Source organism: Salmo trutta, chromosome 19 (genome assembly GCF_901001165.1).
Source record: "Salmo trutta chromosome 19, fSalTru1.1, whole genome shotgun sequence".
NCBI classification, from domain to species: domain Eukaryota; kingdom Metazoa; phylum Chordata; class Actinopteri; order Salmoniformes; family Salmonidae; genus Salmo; species Salmo trutta.
In genome coordinates, this window is record NC_042975.1 from 563,332 (window position 1) to 579,658 (window position 16,327).

The following is a 16,327-nucleotide window of genomic DNA, read 5'->3' on the forward strand; positions in this document are numbered from 1 at the left end:
CTGCTGGGGTACGGCAACTCCACTTGGACAAACCACACGCAGAACTGCAGTACACCGTAATACTAGAAACGGTAGTAATAATAATGGCAATTTGTTAAATTCAGTTCTGATTATGATTACATTTGCTAATTATTATTTCAGACGGCGGTGCGTGGTTGCCTGTTGTACCATAGCAAAATAAAACAGTATTTATATTTTTTATTTAAATATATTTGGGGGGACATTTTGAGCATATTGAATATTGGGGGGGATGTGTGTCCCCCAATATATATTATAATTACGGCCCTGCCATGTGTAGAATATCTACAGTGCATTAGCAGCAGGGTTCTTCTGAATGACCCAGCTCTGTGGGAAGCTTGTGGAAGGCTACCCTAATATTCAATTAGTATTGGGTAGCATTGCCTTTACATTGTTTAAATTGGGTCCAAATTTTTGGGTAGCCTTCCACAAAATTCCCACAATAAGTTGGATGAATTTTGGCCCATTCCCCCTGACAGAGCTGGTGTAACTGAGTCAGGTTTGTAGGCCTCCTTGCTCGCAAACGCTTTTTCAGTTCTGCCCACAAATGTTCTATAGGATTGAGGTCAGGGCTTTGTGATGGCCACTCCAATACCTTGACTTTGTGTCCTTAAGCCATTTTGCCACAACTTTGGAAGTATGCTTGGGGTCATTATCCATTTGGAAGACCCATTTGTGACCAAGCTTTAATTTCCTGACTGATGTCTTGAGATGTTGCTTCAATATATCCACATCATTTTCCTTCCTCATGATCATCTATTTTGTGAAGTGCACCAGTCCCTCCTGCAGCAAAGCACCCCCACAACATGATGCTGCCACCCCCGTGCTTCACGGTTGGGATGGTGTTCTTCGGCTTGCAAGCCTCCCCCTATTTCCTCCAAACATAACGATGGTCATTATGGCCAAACAGTTCTATTTTTGTTTCATCAGACCAGAGGACATTTCTTCCAAAATTACGATCTTTGTCCCCATTTGCCGTTGCAAACCGTAGTCTGGCTTTTTATGGCGGTTTTGGAGCAGTGGCTTCTTCCTTGCTGAGCGGCCTTTCAGGTTATGTCGATATAGGACTTGGTTTACTGTGGATATAGATACTTTTGTACCTGTTTCCTCCAGCATCTTCACAAGGTCCTTTGCTGTTATTCTGGGATTGATTTGCACTTTTCGCACCAAAGTACGTTCATCTCTAGGAGACAGAATGCATCTCCTTCCTGAGCGGTATGACGGCTGCGTGGTCCCATGGTGTTTATACTTGCGTACTATTGTTTGTACAGATGAACGTGGTACCTTCAGGCATTTGGAAATTGCTCCCAAGGATGAACCAAACGTCTACAAATTTTTTTCTGAGGTCTTGGCTGATTTCTTTTGATTTTCCCCATGATGTCAAGCAAGGAGGCACTGAGTTTGAAGGTAGGCCTTGAAATACATCCACAGGTACACCTTCAATTGACTCAAATTATGTCAATTTGCCTATCAGAAGCTTCTAAAGCCATGACATAATTTTCTGGAATATTCCAAGCTGTTTAAAGGCACAGTCAAGTTAGTGTATGTAAACTTCTGACCCACTGGAATTGTGATACAGTGAAATAATCTGTCTGTAAACAATTGTTGGAAAAATGACTTGTGTCATGCACAAAGTAGATGTCCTAACCGACTTGCCAAAACTATAGTTTGTTAACAAGACATTTGTGGAGTGGTTGAAAAACAAGTTTTAATGACTCCAACCTAAGTGAATGTAAACTTCCGACTTCAACTGTATATATATACACATACATACACACACACCATTCAAAATTGTCAAAGACTCCAGCCACCCTAGTCATAGACGGTTCTCTCTGCTACCGCACGGCAAGCGGTACCGGAGCGCCAAGTCTAGGTCCAAGAGGCTTCTAAACAGCTTCTACTCCCAAGCCATAAGACTACTGAACATCTAATCAAATGGCTGCCCAGACTATTGCTGATGCTTTGCCTGTTTGATGGCTCGTCAGTGGTCATAGTGTAATTTATTATAATCGTCCAGATTAATGTCCCGGTCCTTGAAAGCGGCAGCTCTAACCGATTGGTCAGTGCGGATGTTGCCTGCAATCCATGGCTTCTGGTTGGGGTATCTACGTATGGTCGTTGTGGAGACAATGTTGTCGATGAACTTATTAATGAAGCAGCCGGTGACTGATGTAAATATTATCGGATGAATTCTGGAACATATTCCAGTCTGTGCTAGCAAAACAGTCCTGTAGCTTAGTATCCGCTTCGTCGGACCACTTCCGGTACTTCCTGTTTGAGTTTTTGCTTGTAAGTAGGAATCAGGAGGATAGCGTTATGGTCTGATTTGCCAAAGGGATGGAGAGGGAGGGCCTTGTATGCGTTTCTGTGTGTGGAGTAAAGGTGATCTAGAGTTTATGGCAAAGAAGGGGGCCGAGTGATAAATGGCAGATATGTGAGGGTAGAATTAATACACGGGCTCTGACCTCTCACTAATGGATGGCCAGATGGTGAACTACAAAGCACAAAATTGCCACCCCTACAAGAACTACAGATCCCAAAATAGTCGACCGCCAGAAACGACAATACCCAGAAGCAAAGGGAACGCTAGCAAGGTGGGGCCGACCCACATATTACGGGTCAAGCCACACCAGGAAGAGAGAGAGAGCAAGGAGCTGTGGACCTGTGGAGCTGTGGACCTGTGGACCATTGAGGAAGGGATAATATATCTGCTGGATTTACCGTGTATGACCTGGACTGTTTGGACTTACCTGTTGGCGGTTTTGGACCCTGATCTACCGAGAACCCGATTTGTGTACAGAACCCTGCTATCCTCGACCACGCCTGCGGCCTGGGGCGGTCCAGAAACAAACATTTAGGTACTGTCCTGTTCGAAAGAGCTCTCTCTAGTGTGATTTTGTGTCGACCTCTCGCTTAATTTGTTTACAAACTCTCCTGACCCTGAAGAGAATCGTCACAAGTTTTTTTCGCTTCTAGTTGCACAGGTTACGTGCTGGTAAAAATGAGGTAAAACAGATTTCAGTGTTCTGCAATAAAATCACTGGCCACGAGAAATGCTGCCTCTGAATGTGCATTTTCTTGTTTGCTTATGGCCCTATACAGCTCATTGAGGGCTGTCTTAGTGCCAACATCAGTTTTGGGTAGTAAATAGACCACTACGAAAAATATATCTGAACTCTCTAGATAAATAGTATGGTCTGCAGCTTATCATGAGGTATTCTAACTCAGGCGAGCAAAATCTCGAGACTTCCTTAACATTAGCTATTGTTAACAAAGACACACTCGTCCCTCTCTAGCCTTACCCGAGTCTGCCATCTGGCCTTGACGATCTAGATGATGCATAGAAAAACTAGCAAGTTGTACATCCATGTCCTCGTTCAGCCACGACTCCAAGAAACAGAGGATATTACAGTTTTTTAGGTGTCGTTGATAAGATAGTCTGGAACAGAGCTCATCCAGTTTATTCTCCAGTGACTGCACATTTGCCAACGAAATAGTGTTTGGGTAGATGCTCACCGACGTAGTCTTGTCTTGACGCGGCCCTTCTTGCCTCTTTGTAGTCCGGGGTATAAGCAGAACGGCCAGAGCTGCCAACATGTTGAAGCAGAAATCTTCATCTAAATGGAGGTTAGTGATCGCTGTTCTGATGTCCAGAAGCTGTTTTCAGTCATAGGAAATGATGCCGGACACGTTATGGAAAAAAAGTTCAGATCTGTGGAGAAAAACCCCCACAAAATAGCAGAATTGGTCAAGTACAGTACTGTGTGTGTGTGTGTGTGTGTGTGTGTGTGTGTGTGTGTGTGTGTGTGTGTGTGGTGTGTGTGTGTGTGTGTGTGGTGTGTGTGTGTGTGGTGTGTGTGTGTGTGTGTGTGTGTTCCAGAGGGTGAGGTGGTGTGTGTACAGGCAGAGGTAGTGCCGTGCAGTAAGGTTAGTATGGAGATGTTTGACCCTCTCTACTCCAGTGGAATCATCACAGCCTCTGGACACATCACCAAATGTTTCCATGACACCTACCCTGACTACGACCTACTGAGACAGGTAACACACACACACACACCACACCACACCACACACACCACACCACACACACCACACCACACCACCCACACCACACATACACACACCACACACACCACACACACACACACACACACACACCTTCACAAACACACTCACATTAACGCTATTTATGCAACTTAAAAATGTCTTTATCCTCCTATTATGCTATCGTGTGTGTGTGTGGTGTGTGTGTGGTGTGGTGTGGTGTGGTGTGTGTGTGTGTGTGTAGATGCTGCAGGAGGATGGCAGTGAGGAGTATGGAGTGATGGAGAGGAGAGAGTTCCTGTTCCTTCTGTTTAAACACGTGACTCTGGGAGGAGAGCTGTGTCAGTATGAAGACACCATCCACCCCTACATGGACACCACTAGAGCCATCTATAGAGACCTGGTCAGGTATACCACACCCTACACCACACCCTACACCACACCCTACACCACACCACACCCTACACCACACCATCAACCCCTACATGGACACCACTAGAGCCATCTATAGAGACCTGGTCAGGTACACCACACCCTACACCACACCACACCCTACACCACACCATCAGCCCCTACATAGACACCACTAGAACCATTTATAGGGACCTGGTCAGGTATACGTACACCATACCACACCATACACCACAACATACACCATACCACACGTACACCACACCCTACCATACACCACACCACACCATACACCACACATACACCCCACCATACACCACACCATACTCACACACATACACCCCACCATACACCACACCATACTCACACACATACACCCCACCATACACCACACCATACTCACACACATACCATACACCATACCATACCATACACCACGCCATACACCACGCCATACACCACACCATACTCACACACATACACCACACCATACTCACACACATACACCACACCATACACCACACTCATACCCATACACCACACACCACACCATACTCGAACACATACACCACACCATACCATGCACCACACCGTACAACACACAGTGCACCCACACCATACACCACACCATACACCACACCATACACCACACCATACACCACACACATACACCACACCGTACACCACACACATACACCACACCATACACCACACACATACACCACACTGTACACCATACACCACAACATACCATACACCACACACCACACCATACACCCCACCCCACCATACACACCATACACCCCACCATACACCACACCACACCGTACACTACACCACACACCCCACCGTACACCCCACCATACACCACACCATACACCCCACCATACACCACACCACACTGTACACCCCACCATACCATACACCACACACACCACACCGTACACCCCACCATACACCACACCACACAGCACACCATACACCACACTGTACACCACACCACACCATACACCCCACCGTACACCACACCATACACCGTACACCACACCACACCATACACCCCACCACACCAAATTCCCCACCATACCATACACCACACTGTACACCACACCATACACCCCACCACACCATACACCACACCATACACCCCACCATACACCACACACCCCACCATTCACCACACCATACACCCCACCACACCATACACCCCACCCCACCATACACCACACTGTACACCACACCACACCATACACCCCACCGTACACCACACCATACACCGTACACCACACCACACCATACACCCCACCACACCAAATTCCCCACCATACCATACACCACACTGTACACCACACCATACACCCCACCACACCATACACCACACCATACACCCCACCATACACCACACACCCCACCATTCACCACACCATACACCCCACCACACCATACACCCCACCCCACCATACACCACACCATACACCACACTGTACACCACACCGTACACCCCACCATACACCACACCATACACCACACAGCACACCATACACCACACTGTACACCACACCACACCATACACCCCACCATACACCACACCATACACCACACAGCACACCATACACCACACTGTACACCACACCACACCATACACCCCACCGTACACTACACCATACACCGTACACCACACCACACCACACACCCCACCACACCAAATTCCCCACCATACCATACACCACACTGTACACCACACCATACACCCCACCACAACATACCATACACCCCACCATACACCCCACCATTCACCACACCATTCACCCCACCATACACCCCACCATACACCATACACTACACCATACACCACACTGTACACCACACCATACACCCCACCATACACCACACCATACACCACACCGTACACCACACACCACACCGTACACCACACACATACACCCCACCATACACCACACCATTCACCATACCATACACCACACCATTCACCACACCATACACCCCACCATTCACCACACCATACACCCCACCATTCACCACACCATACACCACACCATTCACCACACCATACACCACACCATACACCACACCATACACCCCACCATTCACCACACCATTCACCCCACCATTCACCACACCATACACCATTCACCCCACCATTCACCACACCATTCACCACACCATTCACCACACCGTACACCACACCATACACCATTCACCCCTACACTAATAGATGGTGTGTGTGATGTTTGTGTTCTAGTGTTCAGAAGAATCCAGAGAGCAGGGAGATCAGTGTGGTTTCCACTGTCATCAAAGTCTCTGCTCTGGTAACATTATATTATTATTATATTTTTATTACTGCTATTGAAATAGAATGATTATCAAACACCACTGTAAATGCAACCTATATTTATGTTGATTTATTTTCCCTTTTGTACTTTATTTGCACATCATTACAACACTGTATATAGACAATATGACATTTGAAATGTCTTTATTGTTTTGTGTAATGAGTGTAATGTTGACTGTTCAGTTGTTATTGTTTATTTCACTTGCTTTGGCAATGTAAACATATGTTTCCCATGCCAATAAAGCGCCTTAAATTGAAATTAAATTGAAATTGAGAGAGAGACTCTCAGCCGTATCTCATCCTGTGTGTTCTCTCTTCAGGATGCATCCGGTGTGATTTACCCAGCCAGAGAAAAGGAGGATCAGTCATTCTCCTACCTCATAGTGGACCCCTTCAGAAGACATGTCTATGTGTTCTACCACTGTTATGGAGTAGGCGCCTTCACGCTGTAACACACACCAATCCAATGTTTTGGACAATCTGCTAGGGGGAGTGAATGAGTTCCTACTGCAGGGAGAATGAGGAGAAACTGAGTTGGTCTATTGTCTCAGGAAGTGGCCTGCTAGGGTGGAGTGTTCCTTCTACAACTACTGTAGGACTGTTCCTTCAACAACTACTGTCGGACTGTTCCTTCTACAACTACTGTAGGACTGTTCCTTCTACAACTACTGTAGGACTGTTCCTTCAACAACTACTGTCGGACTGTTCCTTCTACAACTACTGTCTGACTGTTCCTTCTACAACTACTGTCTGACTGTTCCTTCTACAACTACTGTAGGACTGTTCCTTCTACAACTACTGTATGATTGTTCCAATACTCCAGATGTAATGCAACTCTACACACTAATGATGGTCTTTGTCCTTTTGTGTTTATCAATAAAATTATTGTTTTGAAAAAGTTGTTTCTATCAATGATTTTATTTGTATATAATGTCTATATATCTATGACTCTCCTCTCCACTGACCCTGCTGAGAGAGAGAACATTACTGCTAGTTAGGATGTCAGTTTGGATTGTATTGATATACCAGTCATTTGTATTGTATTACACAACTTTTTTTGTTTAACCTTTATTTAACTTGGCAAGTCAGTTAAGAACAAATGTTTATTTACAATGACGGCCTTCCCCGGACAAACCCTAACCCAGACGACACTGGGCCAATTGTTCACCGCCTATGGGACTCCCAATCACGGCCGGTTGTGATATAGCCTGGAATCGAACCATGGTCTGTAGTGACGCCTCTTCAATAATATATTAGTGATTTGTTTGAATTTTCTTCATGCAACAATAATATGCATATGTTTTACAGGAATGCACCAGTATGTATTGTGTTACACCAGTAACGTCAGCATCCTAAATAGAGATTTCTCCTTATAATTAGGAATAAATCAACTCCACTGATCTGCCCTTTACCTGACCAAGTACAGTACATATAGGCGGTTCTCTCTATTATGGAGGACCAAATACCCAAGTGGCATCGGGAGCAACTGCTTGCATGCACATTACCACTCCACTATGCCTCCCTGTCATAGCTTTTGTGCAGATACCAACACATCTTGACCACCAAAGTCCATTTGATACTTAGTGGCAGAAGGGCTTGCGCGAGAAGGCTTTAGCTTTAACATTGAGGGTGTGGGTGAGTGTGCATGAGCAAAGCCTCTCTCGAAAAAGGCTAGCTAGAAAGCGACGCTCAGCTCTTGCAATGGTTAAAAGGCATTAAATTAGGAGTCATAGAGGAACAAGAAAAGTAGGAGCAACGAGCATCAGACAGGCATCCAGACGTCTGTCTGACGTAAAGGAAAAATGGTGGATGGAGAAACAAGGAGTCCGACAGAGACAGTAGTTAGGGTTCCATTCAGTTGGCGACAGATTTTCATGCAAATATTCAAAAATCTGCAGAAAACAATATGCGCATTTTCCCACCAGAGATGTTTCCATCAAATTGACATGTGGAAAATAAAAGGCTGTGAGTGATGACAAAGTGCACATGAAAATACCGAATAAAACATTTAGTTAAATGTGTTTCCATTGCTTTTTCAACTGAACAGATGGTTTTCTCACCAAAATGGGGCGATATATAGCGAGTCTGCCCACGATGGCATTGACACATGCGCTCTAGCCAACAGCTCAAATCAAATCAAATGTTATTGGTCACATACACATGGTTAGCAGATGTTAATGTGAGTGTAGCGAAATGCTTGTGCTTCTAGTTCCGACAGTGCAGTAATATCTAACAAGTAATCTAACAATTCCACAACAACTACATAATATACACAAATATAAAGGGATGGAATAAGAATATGTACATATAAATATATAAATATATGGATGGGCCCTGACCTAGCAGCATAGAGAAGATGCAATAGATGGTATAAGGTACAGTATATACATATGAGATGAGTAGTGCAAGATATGTAAACATTATTAAAATTGCATTATTTAAAGTGACTACTGTTCCATTTATTAAAGTGGCCAATGATTTTGAGTCTGTATGTAGGCAGCAGCCTCTCTGTGTCAGTGATGGCTGTTTAACAGTCTGATGGCCTTGAGATAGAAGCTGTTTTTCAGTCTCTCGGTCCCAGCTTTGATGCACCTGTGTTTCAGCCGGGTCGGTGGTGCTGCAGCTGAGCAGGAGTGCGCCCAGCCCCGGAGTCTCCACTGCACCTCGTGCATCACAACCCTCCAGCGGCCGTGTCCTCACAGATGCAGTCCTGCAAAACGCAAAGAGACACCATCGACGCTATTAACGAGGTTGCCAAGGAGTTGAAATGGGACAGGCACGGCTTGGTTTCTGCAGGTGCTTCTCTGTAAAGCTGGGCCCACTACAGCACAGAGATTCAAGAGAACAGCTCTTGGTAATCAGAACCAGCTCATAAGCCACTCATCATCATTGGCCAGTAAATCTTACTGGTCTCTGAAAATTCGCTCTCTCCGAGTTCTTCGATTCGCCAAATCTTCCAACAGTGCCAAAGCAGCCATTGTGCGTCATTATACATTGTAATTGCATGCCTTTTTATAGCCACCCGTTTGATTGTCAAAGCCAATTGCATAACACCTTCAGGTGTGGTAATGACCCTGATTGTAACTGACAATGACAGGGCCATTATCACATTGACAGTTCTGCGCAATGAACATGTGATAACAATATATGAAACTGTGCACTCGTATCTGCCCAACAGGAATCGAAAATGGCATCAGTTTAAACGTAATTTGTCCTACTGTTCACCTTATTATTTATGAGAATACATTTCACAACATGCAAGTATTGTTTCATAATTACATGTCCAATTAAATATGTCTCATCCTTCTGCCATTGGAGTTGCAGTTTCTCATTTCTCCAGTTTATGTGCGTTGGTTAAAAGTGTCCGTAGAGGACCGCACATTCTACCGTTTGTTTTAATACAGTTAGAAAGTGGCATACGCCTTGTTTTGTGCTTACACACCGTTTATAAAATGAGGCCCTGGGTGTCTGGTTAGACTGTAAACTCTCCTTCCAGACTATAAATATATATAACTATAAATGAGGCCCTGACAGTAAATCTCAGTAAAACCAAAATAATGGTGTTCCAAAAAAGGTCCAGTCGCCAGGATCACAAATACAAATCCCATCAAGACACCTTTGTCCCAAAGCACACAAAAAAACTATACATACATAATCCCATCTGGATTACTGCAACTCCCTGTTGGCGGGGCTCCCTGCCTGTGCCATTAAACCCCTACAACTCATCCTAAAACACTTCAGCGAGCAGGCCTTTCTAATCGACCTGGCCGGGGTATCCTGGAAGGATATTGACCTCATCCCGTCAGTAGAGGATGCTGGTTATTCTTAAAGTGCTTTCCTCACCATCTTAAATGTATTTATTTTTTTATTTCACCTGTTGAGGATCTTATCCCGATCTTATCCCGGTATTGGGATTCATTGTCATGTGACCATGGCGGGGAATTCAAAACTGCAAGAGTAATCATTTCAAATAATCAAATATTTTCCTCCATTTGAAAGATATATCTCCTAAATCTAACCACGCTGTCCGATTTTCAGAGGCTTTACGGAGAATGCATAAAGTTAGGTTATGTTAGGAGAGTACATTGACAATAGCTGTGTGTAAAGTTTAGCCAATTCAAAGAAGGGCATCAACAGACAGAAAACTAGCTAGAATTATGCACTTACCTTTGACAATCTGCATCAGATGACACTCATAGGACATTATGTTATACAATACATGCATTTTTAGTTCCATCAAGTTCATATTTATATCCAAAAACAGCATTTACAGTCGCGGTGAAATTCAGAATTTTTTTCGGCTCGAATGCTCCCAGTGAATCCAGCATTACAAATCACGGAATTACTATTCGAAAACATTGGTAAATTATAATATTGTCATTCAAAGAATAATATATTATCATCTCGTAATTGCTACCGAATGGCCAGATCTCAAAATAACTTTACTGGGAAATCACATTTTGCAATAAACGTGGTACTATGCTATTAACAATAAGCTAAGCTATAAGCTAAGCTATACAGTTAGCATCTTCTAATATCGATAATAACATTGTAAATATCCCCTTACCTTTGATTATCTCCATCAGAAGGCGCTGCCAGGGATCCCAGGTCCAGAACAAATGTGGTTTCTTTTGACAAAGTTCATAATTTATGTCCAAATAACACCAAATAGTTAGCGTTCAGTAGGCTCCCACAAAACGTGGTGGGTTGTGTAAAGTCACACCGAAAAGCTAAAAAAAAACTAGTAAATAATCTATTTACGTTTGTTCAAACATGTCAAACGTTGTTTAGCATTAATCTTTTGGTCCATTTTTAACGTGAAACATCAGTAAACATCAGTAATATTTTCACACAACCTATCAAGTGTCTAGAATAAATGATTATGACAAAGACACTCTTCTCAGATTTATGCGCAGGCGCAAAAAATGAAGTGAAGACGTGTCAACTTACAAGCATTCTAATTCGGTCTGTATTCATCACAGATGCTTCAAACAACTTTATAAAGATCGTTGACATCTAGTGGAATCCGTAGGAGTTGCGAACTGAATCCTTTCTCACTATGGTATCTATAAAACAATGACACTAAATAGTACAGTCACAAAATTCACTTTTTTTTAAATCTATTTTTCACAGGTTTTTGCCTGCAATATGAGTTTTGTTATACTTACAGACACCATTCAAACTGTTTTAGAAAATTCAGAGTGTTTTCTATCCAAACCTGAACAATAATATGCATATTCTAGCTTCTGAGTTGGTGTAGGAGGCAGTTAAAAATGGGCACATATTTTTTTCCAAAATTCTCAATACTGCCCCCTAGATCAAACATTAACCAGGTAGGCCAGTTGAGAACAAGTTCTCATTTGCAACTGCGACCTGGCCACGATAAAGCAAAGCAGTGTGACACAAACAACAACACAGAGTTACACATGGAATAAAACAAACATACAGTTAATAATACAGTAGAAAAATAAGTCTATATACAGTATGAGCAAATGAGGTAAGATAAGGGAGGTAAGGCAATAAATAGGCCATGGTGGCGAAGTAATTACAATATAACAATTAAACACTGGAATGGTAGATGTGCAGAAGATGAATGTGCAAGTAGAGATACTGGGGTGCAAAGGAGCAAGATAAATAAATAAATACAGTAGGGGGATGAGGTAGGTTGGATGGGATATTTACAGGTGCAGTGATCTGTGAGCTGTTCTGACATCTGGTGCTTAAAGCTAGTGAGGGAGATATAAAACAAACAGCTCGCAATATAACGTGTGGGTATGAGCTACATGGATGATATTATGATGGACAAAGAGCAAGATTATTTTTATTTGTCAAACGCCAGCCAAACATCGATGATCATGTCACCAGAATAAGACCTCGATATTTATTGGAAAGGAGCAAGCTCATCATCTTGCACTTTCACCACCCTGTGAAATTCATCATAACTTATTTCATCTGTAGCCTAATAAACTGCATGCTTTCCCGTCGAGTCGTAGAGGGAGGAATACACAACATATCTCCAACTTTACTTCAATATGATGATTATATATCAATATTTGCGCATAAAAGCGTTTCCAACGACATTTCTGGCATAATTAATTTTCCAGACACAGAAAGACCTCATCGTGTCTTCCCTGGTTGACCCTGATGAGTATTTTGTTTTCTTGACATCTGGCCAGTCAGGACATTTTTGAAAGCTTACCGACAAATGTTCTGCTTCCATCAGAACTTTCGGGAAATGTTTTATCCGACATGTACTTTACTTGCATAAAAAGGTTGGATGGAAACCTGGTTACTGATAAGGATTCTGATGAAAGCTTAACTCCAGGTTTGGGGTCGATGAAGAGATGGTTGGAAGTAGGTTACATGTTTTCAGATGAAGCTAGCAATGATGACGGAGTCGGGGCGTCAAGCACAAACAGAATGAGCTATAATCCAATAGCTCTGGAGGTGAATTGGGTGAGAATGAGGATGAAGTACCTGAGTTGGCAGGTGTGGTGGATATCTCGGAGCTCGAGCCTTGCATCGATGATCAAGATAACAATTATTCTGGTCCAGAAGGAGTGATATTTCTGGAAAACGTGGACCCCTGCCTTTAGGTTGACCCATATGTGGTTTCCGGTGAAGGAGGAGTTGGGTGCTGTTCAATCAGTGAAAGTAACCCAAAGTGGACTTGTGATTATTTTTAGTGTTTCTTCCGCCCAGAGGGAGCGGGCGCTAAGTGCCATGCGACTGGGGAGAAGACCTGTTACTTGCTTTGCTCTCAGGAACAGGGCTCAGTTGAGTGATTACTGGGTGGTAGTGAGGGTGGAGATGGATCAACTAAAGTTGAAGATTCCCTGCGTCTGTGACGTCTGCCGTCTGGTGCGACGCAGGCCCGGTGGCGAGCATGGTGAAACAGAAGTGGTGCGACGCAGGCCCGGTGGCGAGCACGGTGAAACAGAAGAGGTCCGACGCAGGCCCGGTGGCGAGAACGGTGAAACAGAAGAGGTCCGACGCAGGCCCGGTGGCGAGAACGGTGAAACAGAAGAGTCACTGTCTTTAAAAATGTAAATAAAAAAGCAACAGAATAAAATAACAATAACAAGGCTAATGTTAGGATATATCATTTTTCCTGAAATATCCTATATCTCTCTTTCTTGTTCCGAACCCACTACCTTGTTTCAGGTGCCAAGCTTATGGTGATGTTGCAGCAGTGTGTAGGAGGGAGATTCCTAAACGTGAGAAGTTTCCAGGAGGGCATGAGACAAAGGAATGTGTAGTTTTGACAAAAGAAGCGTAAAGTGTTAACTGTAAGGGTGTTGCTGGGATCCGGTGCGAGAGAGGCAGGTTGAGGTTACCAGGGTCAGAGAAGTACAGAGGGTTTTGTATGCTGAGGCAGTGAAGAAAGTAGAGGAAGGGTGAGGTCAAGGGTGAGGGATCCTAAGAGGCTCCCAGTGAATAGTAGACCTTTTGCATTCATTGCCATGGTTATCAACTGTACCGCAGAAATGGAATATTAACATTTTACAGAAGATAGTTTTGTGGTGGCAGCTGCAGAGAAGTACTTGGGTTTATGACATTTTACTGCAGAGGAGTTACAGGGAGTGTTGAATGGTAGTGTACAGTCCTCCCAGGCTGTTTGCCTGGTGGTGTAGGGTCAGAAAGGGTCAAAGTAGTGGAATGGGGTGGTGTTTAAAAAAAATACAAAAATTATAAGTGAAGGGTTAGTTGGCAGGGTAATTGTTTTCCTTTTTCTTTTGTTTCACGGTGTACTGATTTACACTCCAGTGGAAGAAGAAGAAGAAGCAGCAGTAAAGGAGGCACTGCCCCCTGGTGGAAGCCTTTAACCACAGACGGTAAAAATAACCCTGTAACCCCGCCTCTCACTGGTCACATGAGACTCTGAGGCTGTAGCCTGTCCTATCGACAGTTTGGAACAACTTTGGAAAACTGAGATTTATTACCACGTAAACACTTATTTTTCACCAAATTAAACTATGTAGAGGACTGAATGTCGGACAGTATGCAGAAATCACATTTGGGAGTAGCTGGGACGGTTTTCGAGTCCAGCGGTTGAAGAAAAGCGATCATCAGACGGAGTTTGTGTAGGGAAAAGTTGAGTACAGCTCGTCTGTCTGAGGTTTGTGGGACGGGCCGTCTGGCTGGCTGGATGCGTGTTTTCAGCGCCGAGGAGTTTGGAAATCCACGAAGGAAACTAACAGAACTATTTCATTTGATGGTGCAGGATAACAATGTTTTGCCAGTTTATCAAATAACGAATTACCCAAAACACTATAAGAACTTTCAAAATTAAAATCCACAAAAACAAATTAAACTCCAAAGAATATTCGTTCTTTGTAGTCAGTTTAGGGGTCGTCTTCCATTTGACTCTGGACCATTTCTCGTTTTGGAATCAGTCGTTATCATTCATAATAAAGTGTTCAGTTGTTTTAATTGGGCGCATCACCTCTGGAAGGCAACATGGACGCGCGGCAGGGTCAGTGCGCGCCCCCGGTGGGGCAGCAGGTCGTGCACGTCCGCGGGGACTCCCAGACGGACCTGGAGGCGCTGTTTAACTCAGTGATGAACCCTAAGACTTCCGCCCTGCCCCCCTCCTCTCTGCCGATGAGGATGAGGAAACTACCAGACTCCTTCTTCAGACAGCCGGATCCCCGATCACACTCCAGACAGGTAGGTAACACACACACACACACACACACACACACTCCAGACAGGTAGGTAACACACACACACACACACACACATACACACACACTCCAGACAGGTAGGTAACACACACACACACACTCCAGACAGGTAGGTAACACACACACACACACACACACACTCCAGACAGGTAGGTAACACACACACACACACACACACTCCAGACAGGTAGGTAACACATACACACACACACACACACACACACATACACACACACTCCAGACAGGTAGGTAACACACACACACACACACACACACACTCCAGACAGGTAGGTAACACACACACACACACACACACACTCCAGACAGGTAGGTAACACACACACACACACACACACACACACACACACACACACACACACACACACACTCCAGACAGGTAGGTAACACACACACACACACACACACACACTCCAGACAGGTAGGTAACACACACACACACACACACACACTCCAGACAGGTAGGTAACACTCTGCTACTAGAGGTGCTGCTACTAGAGGTGCTGCTACTAGAGGGGCTGCTACTAGAGGGCTGCTACTAGAGGGGCTGCTACTAGAGGGGCTGCTACTAGAGGGGCTGCTACTAGAGGGGCTGCTACTAGAGGGGCTGCTACTAGAGGGCTGCTACTAGAGGGCTGATACTAGAGGGCTGCTACTAGAGGGGCTGCTACTAGAGGGGCTGCTACTAGAGGGGCTGCTACTAGAGGGGCTGCTACTAGAGGGGCTGCTACTAGAGGGCTGCTACTAGAGGGGCTGCTACTAGAGGGGCTGCTACTAGAGGGCTGCTACTAGAGGG

The 16,327-nt window shown here is 44.4% G+C and overlaps 2 protein-coding genes across 2 annotated transcripts in view; both read left to right on the forward strand.

Moving 5' to 3' along the window:
• The window catches only part of cfap300 (cilia and flagella associated protein 300), a 31,293-nt gene extending 23,569 nt beyond the window's left edge, over window positions 1–7,724 (forward strand). Inside the window, exons 4-7 of the mRNA XM_029699380.1 lie at window positions 3,899–4,056; window positions 4,307–4,470; window positions 6,737–6,803; window positions 7,147–7,724. Coding sequence (XP_029555240.1) covers window positions 3,899–4,056; window positions 4,307–4,470; window positions 6,737–6,803; window positions 7,147–7,278 — 521 coding nt within the window. The 3' untranslated portion in view covers window positions 7,279–7,724. The remainder of the gene's footprint in view (window positions 1–3,898; window positions 4,057–4,306; window positions 4,471–6,736; window positions 6,804–7,146) is intronic.
• A 6,961-nt stretch (window positions 7,725–14,685) lies between these two features.
• The window catches only part of LOC115153796 (transcriptional coactivator YAP1), a 34,355-nt gene continuing 32,713 nt past the window's right edge, over window positions 14,686–16,327 (forward strand). The window contains exon 1 of the mRNA XM_029699382.1: window positions 14,686–15,496. Within this exon, the coding sequence (XP_029555242.1) occupies window positions 15,287–15,496 (210 nt within the window). The 5' untranslated portion in view covers window positions 14,686–15,286. The remainder of the gene's footprint in view (window positions 15,497–16,327) is intronic.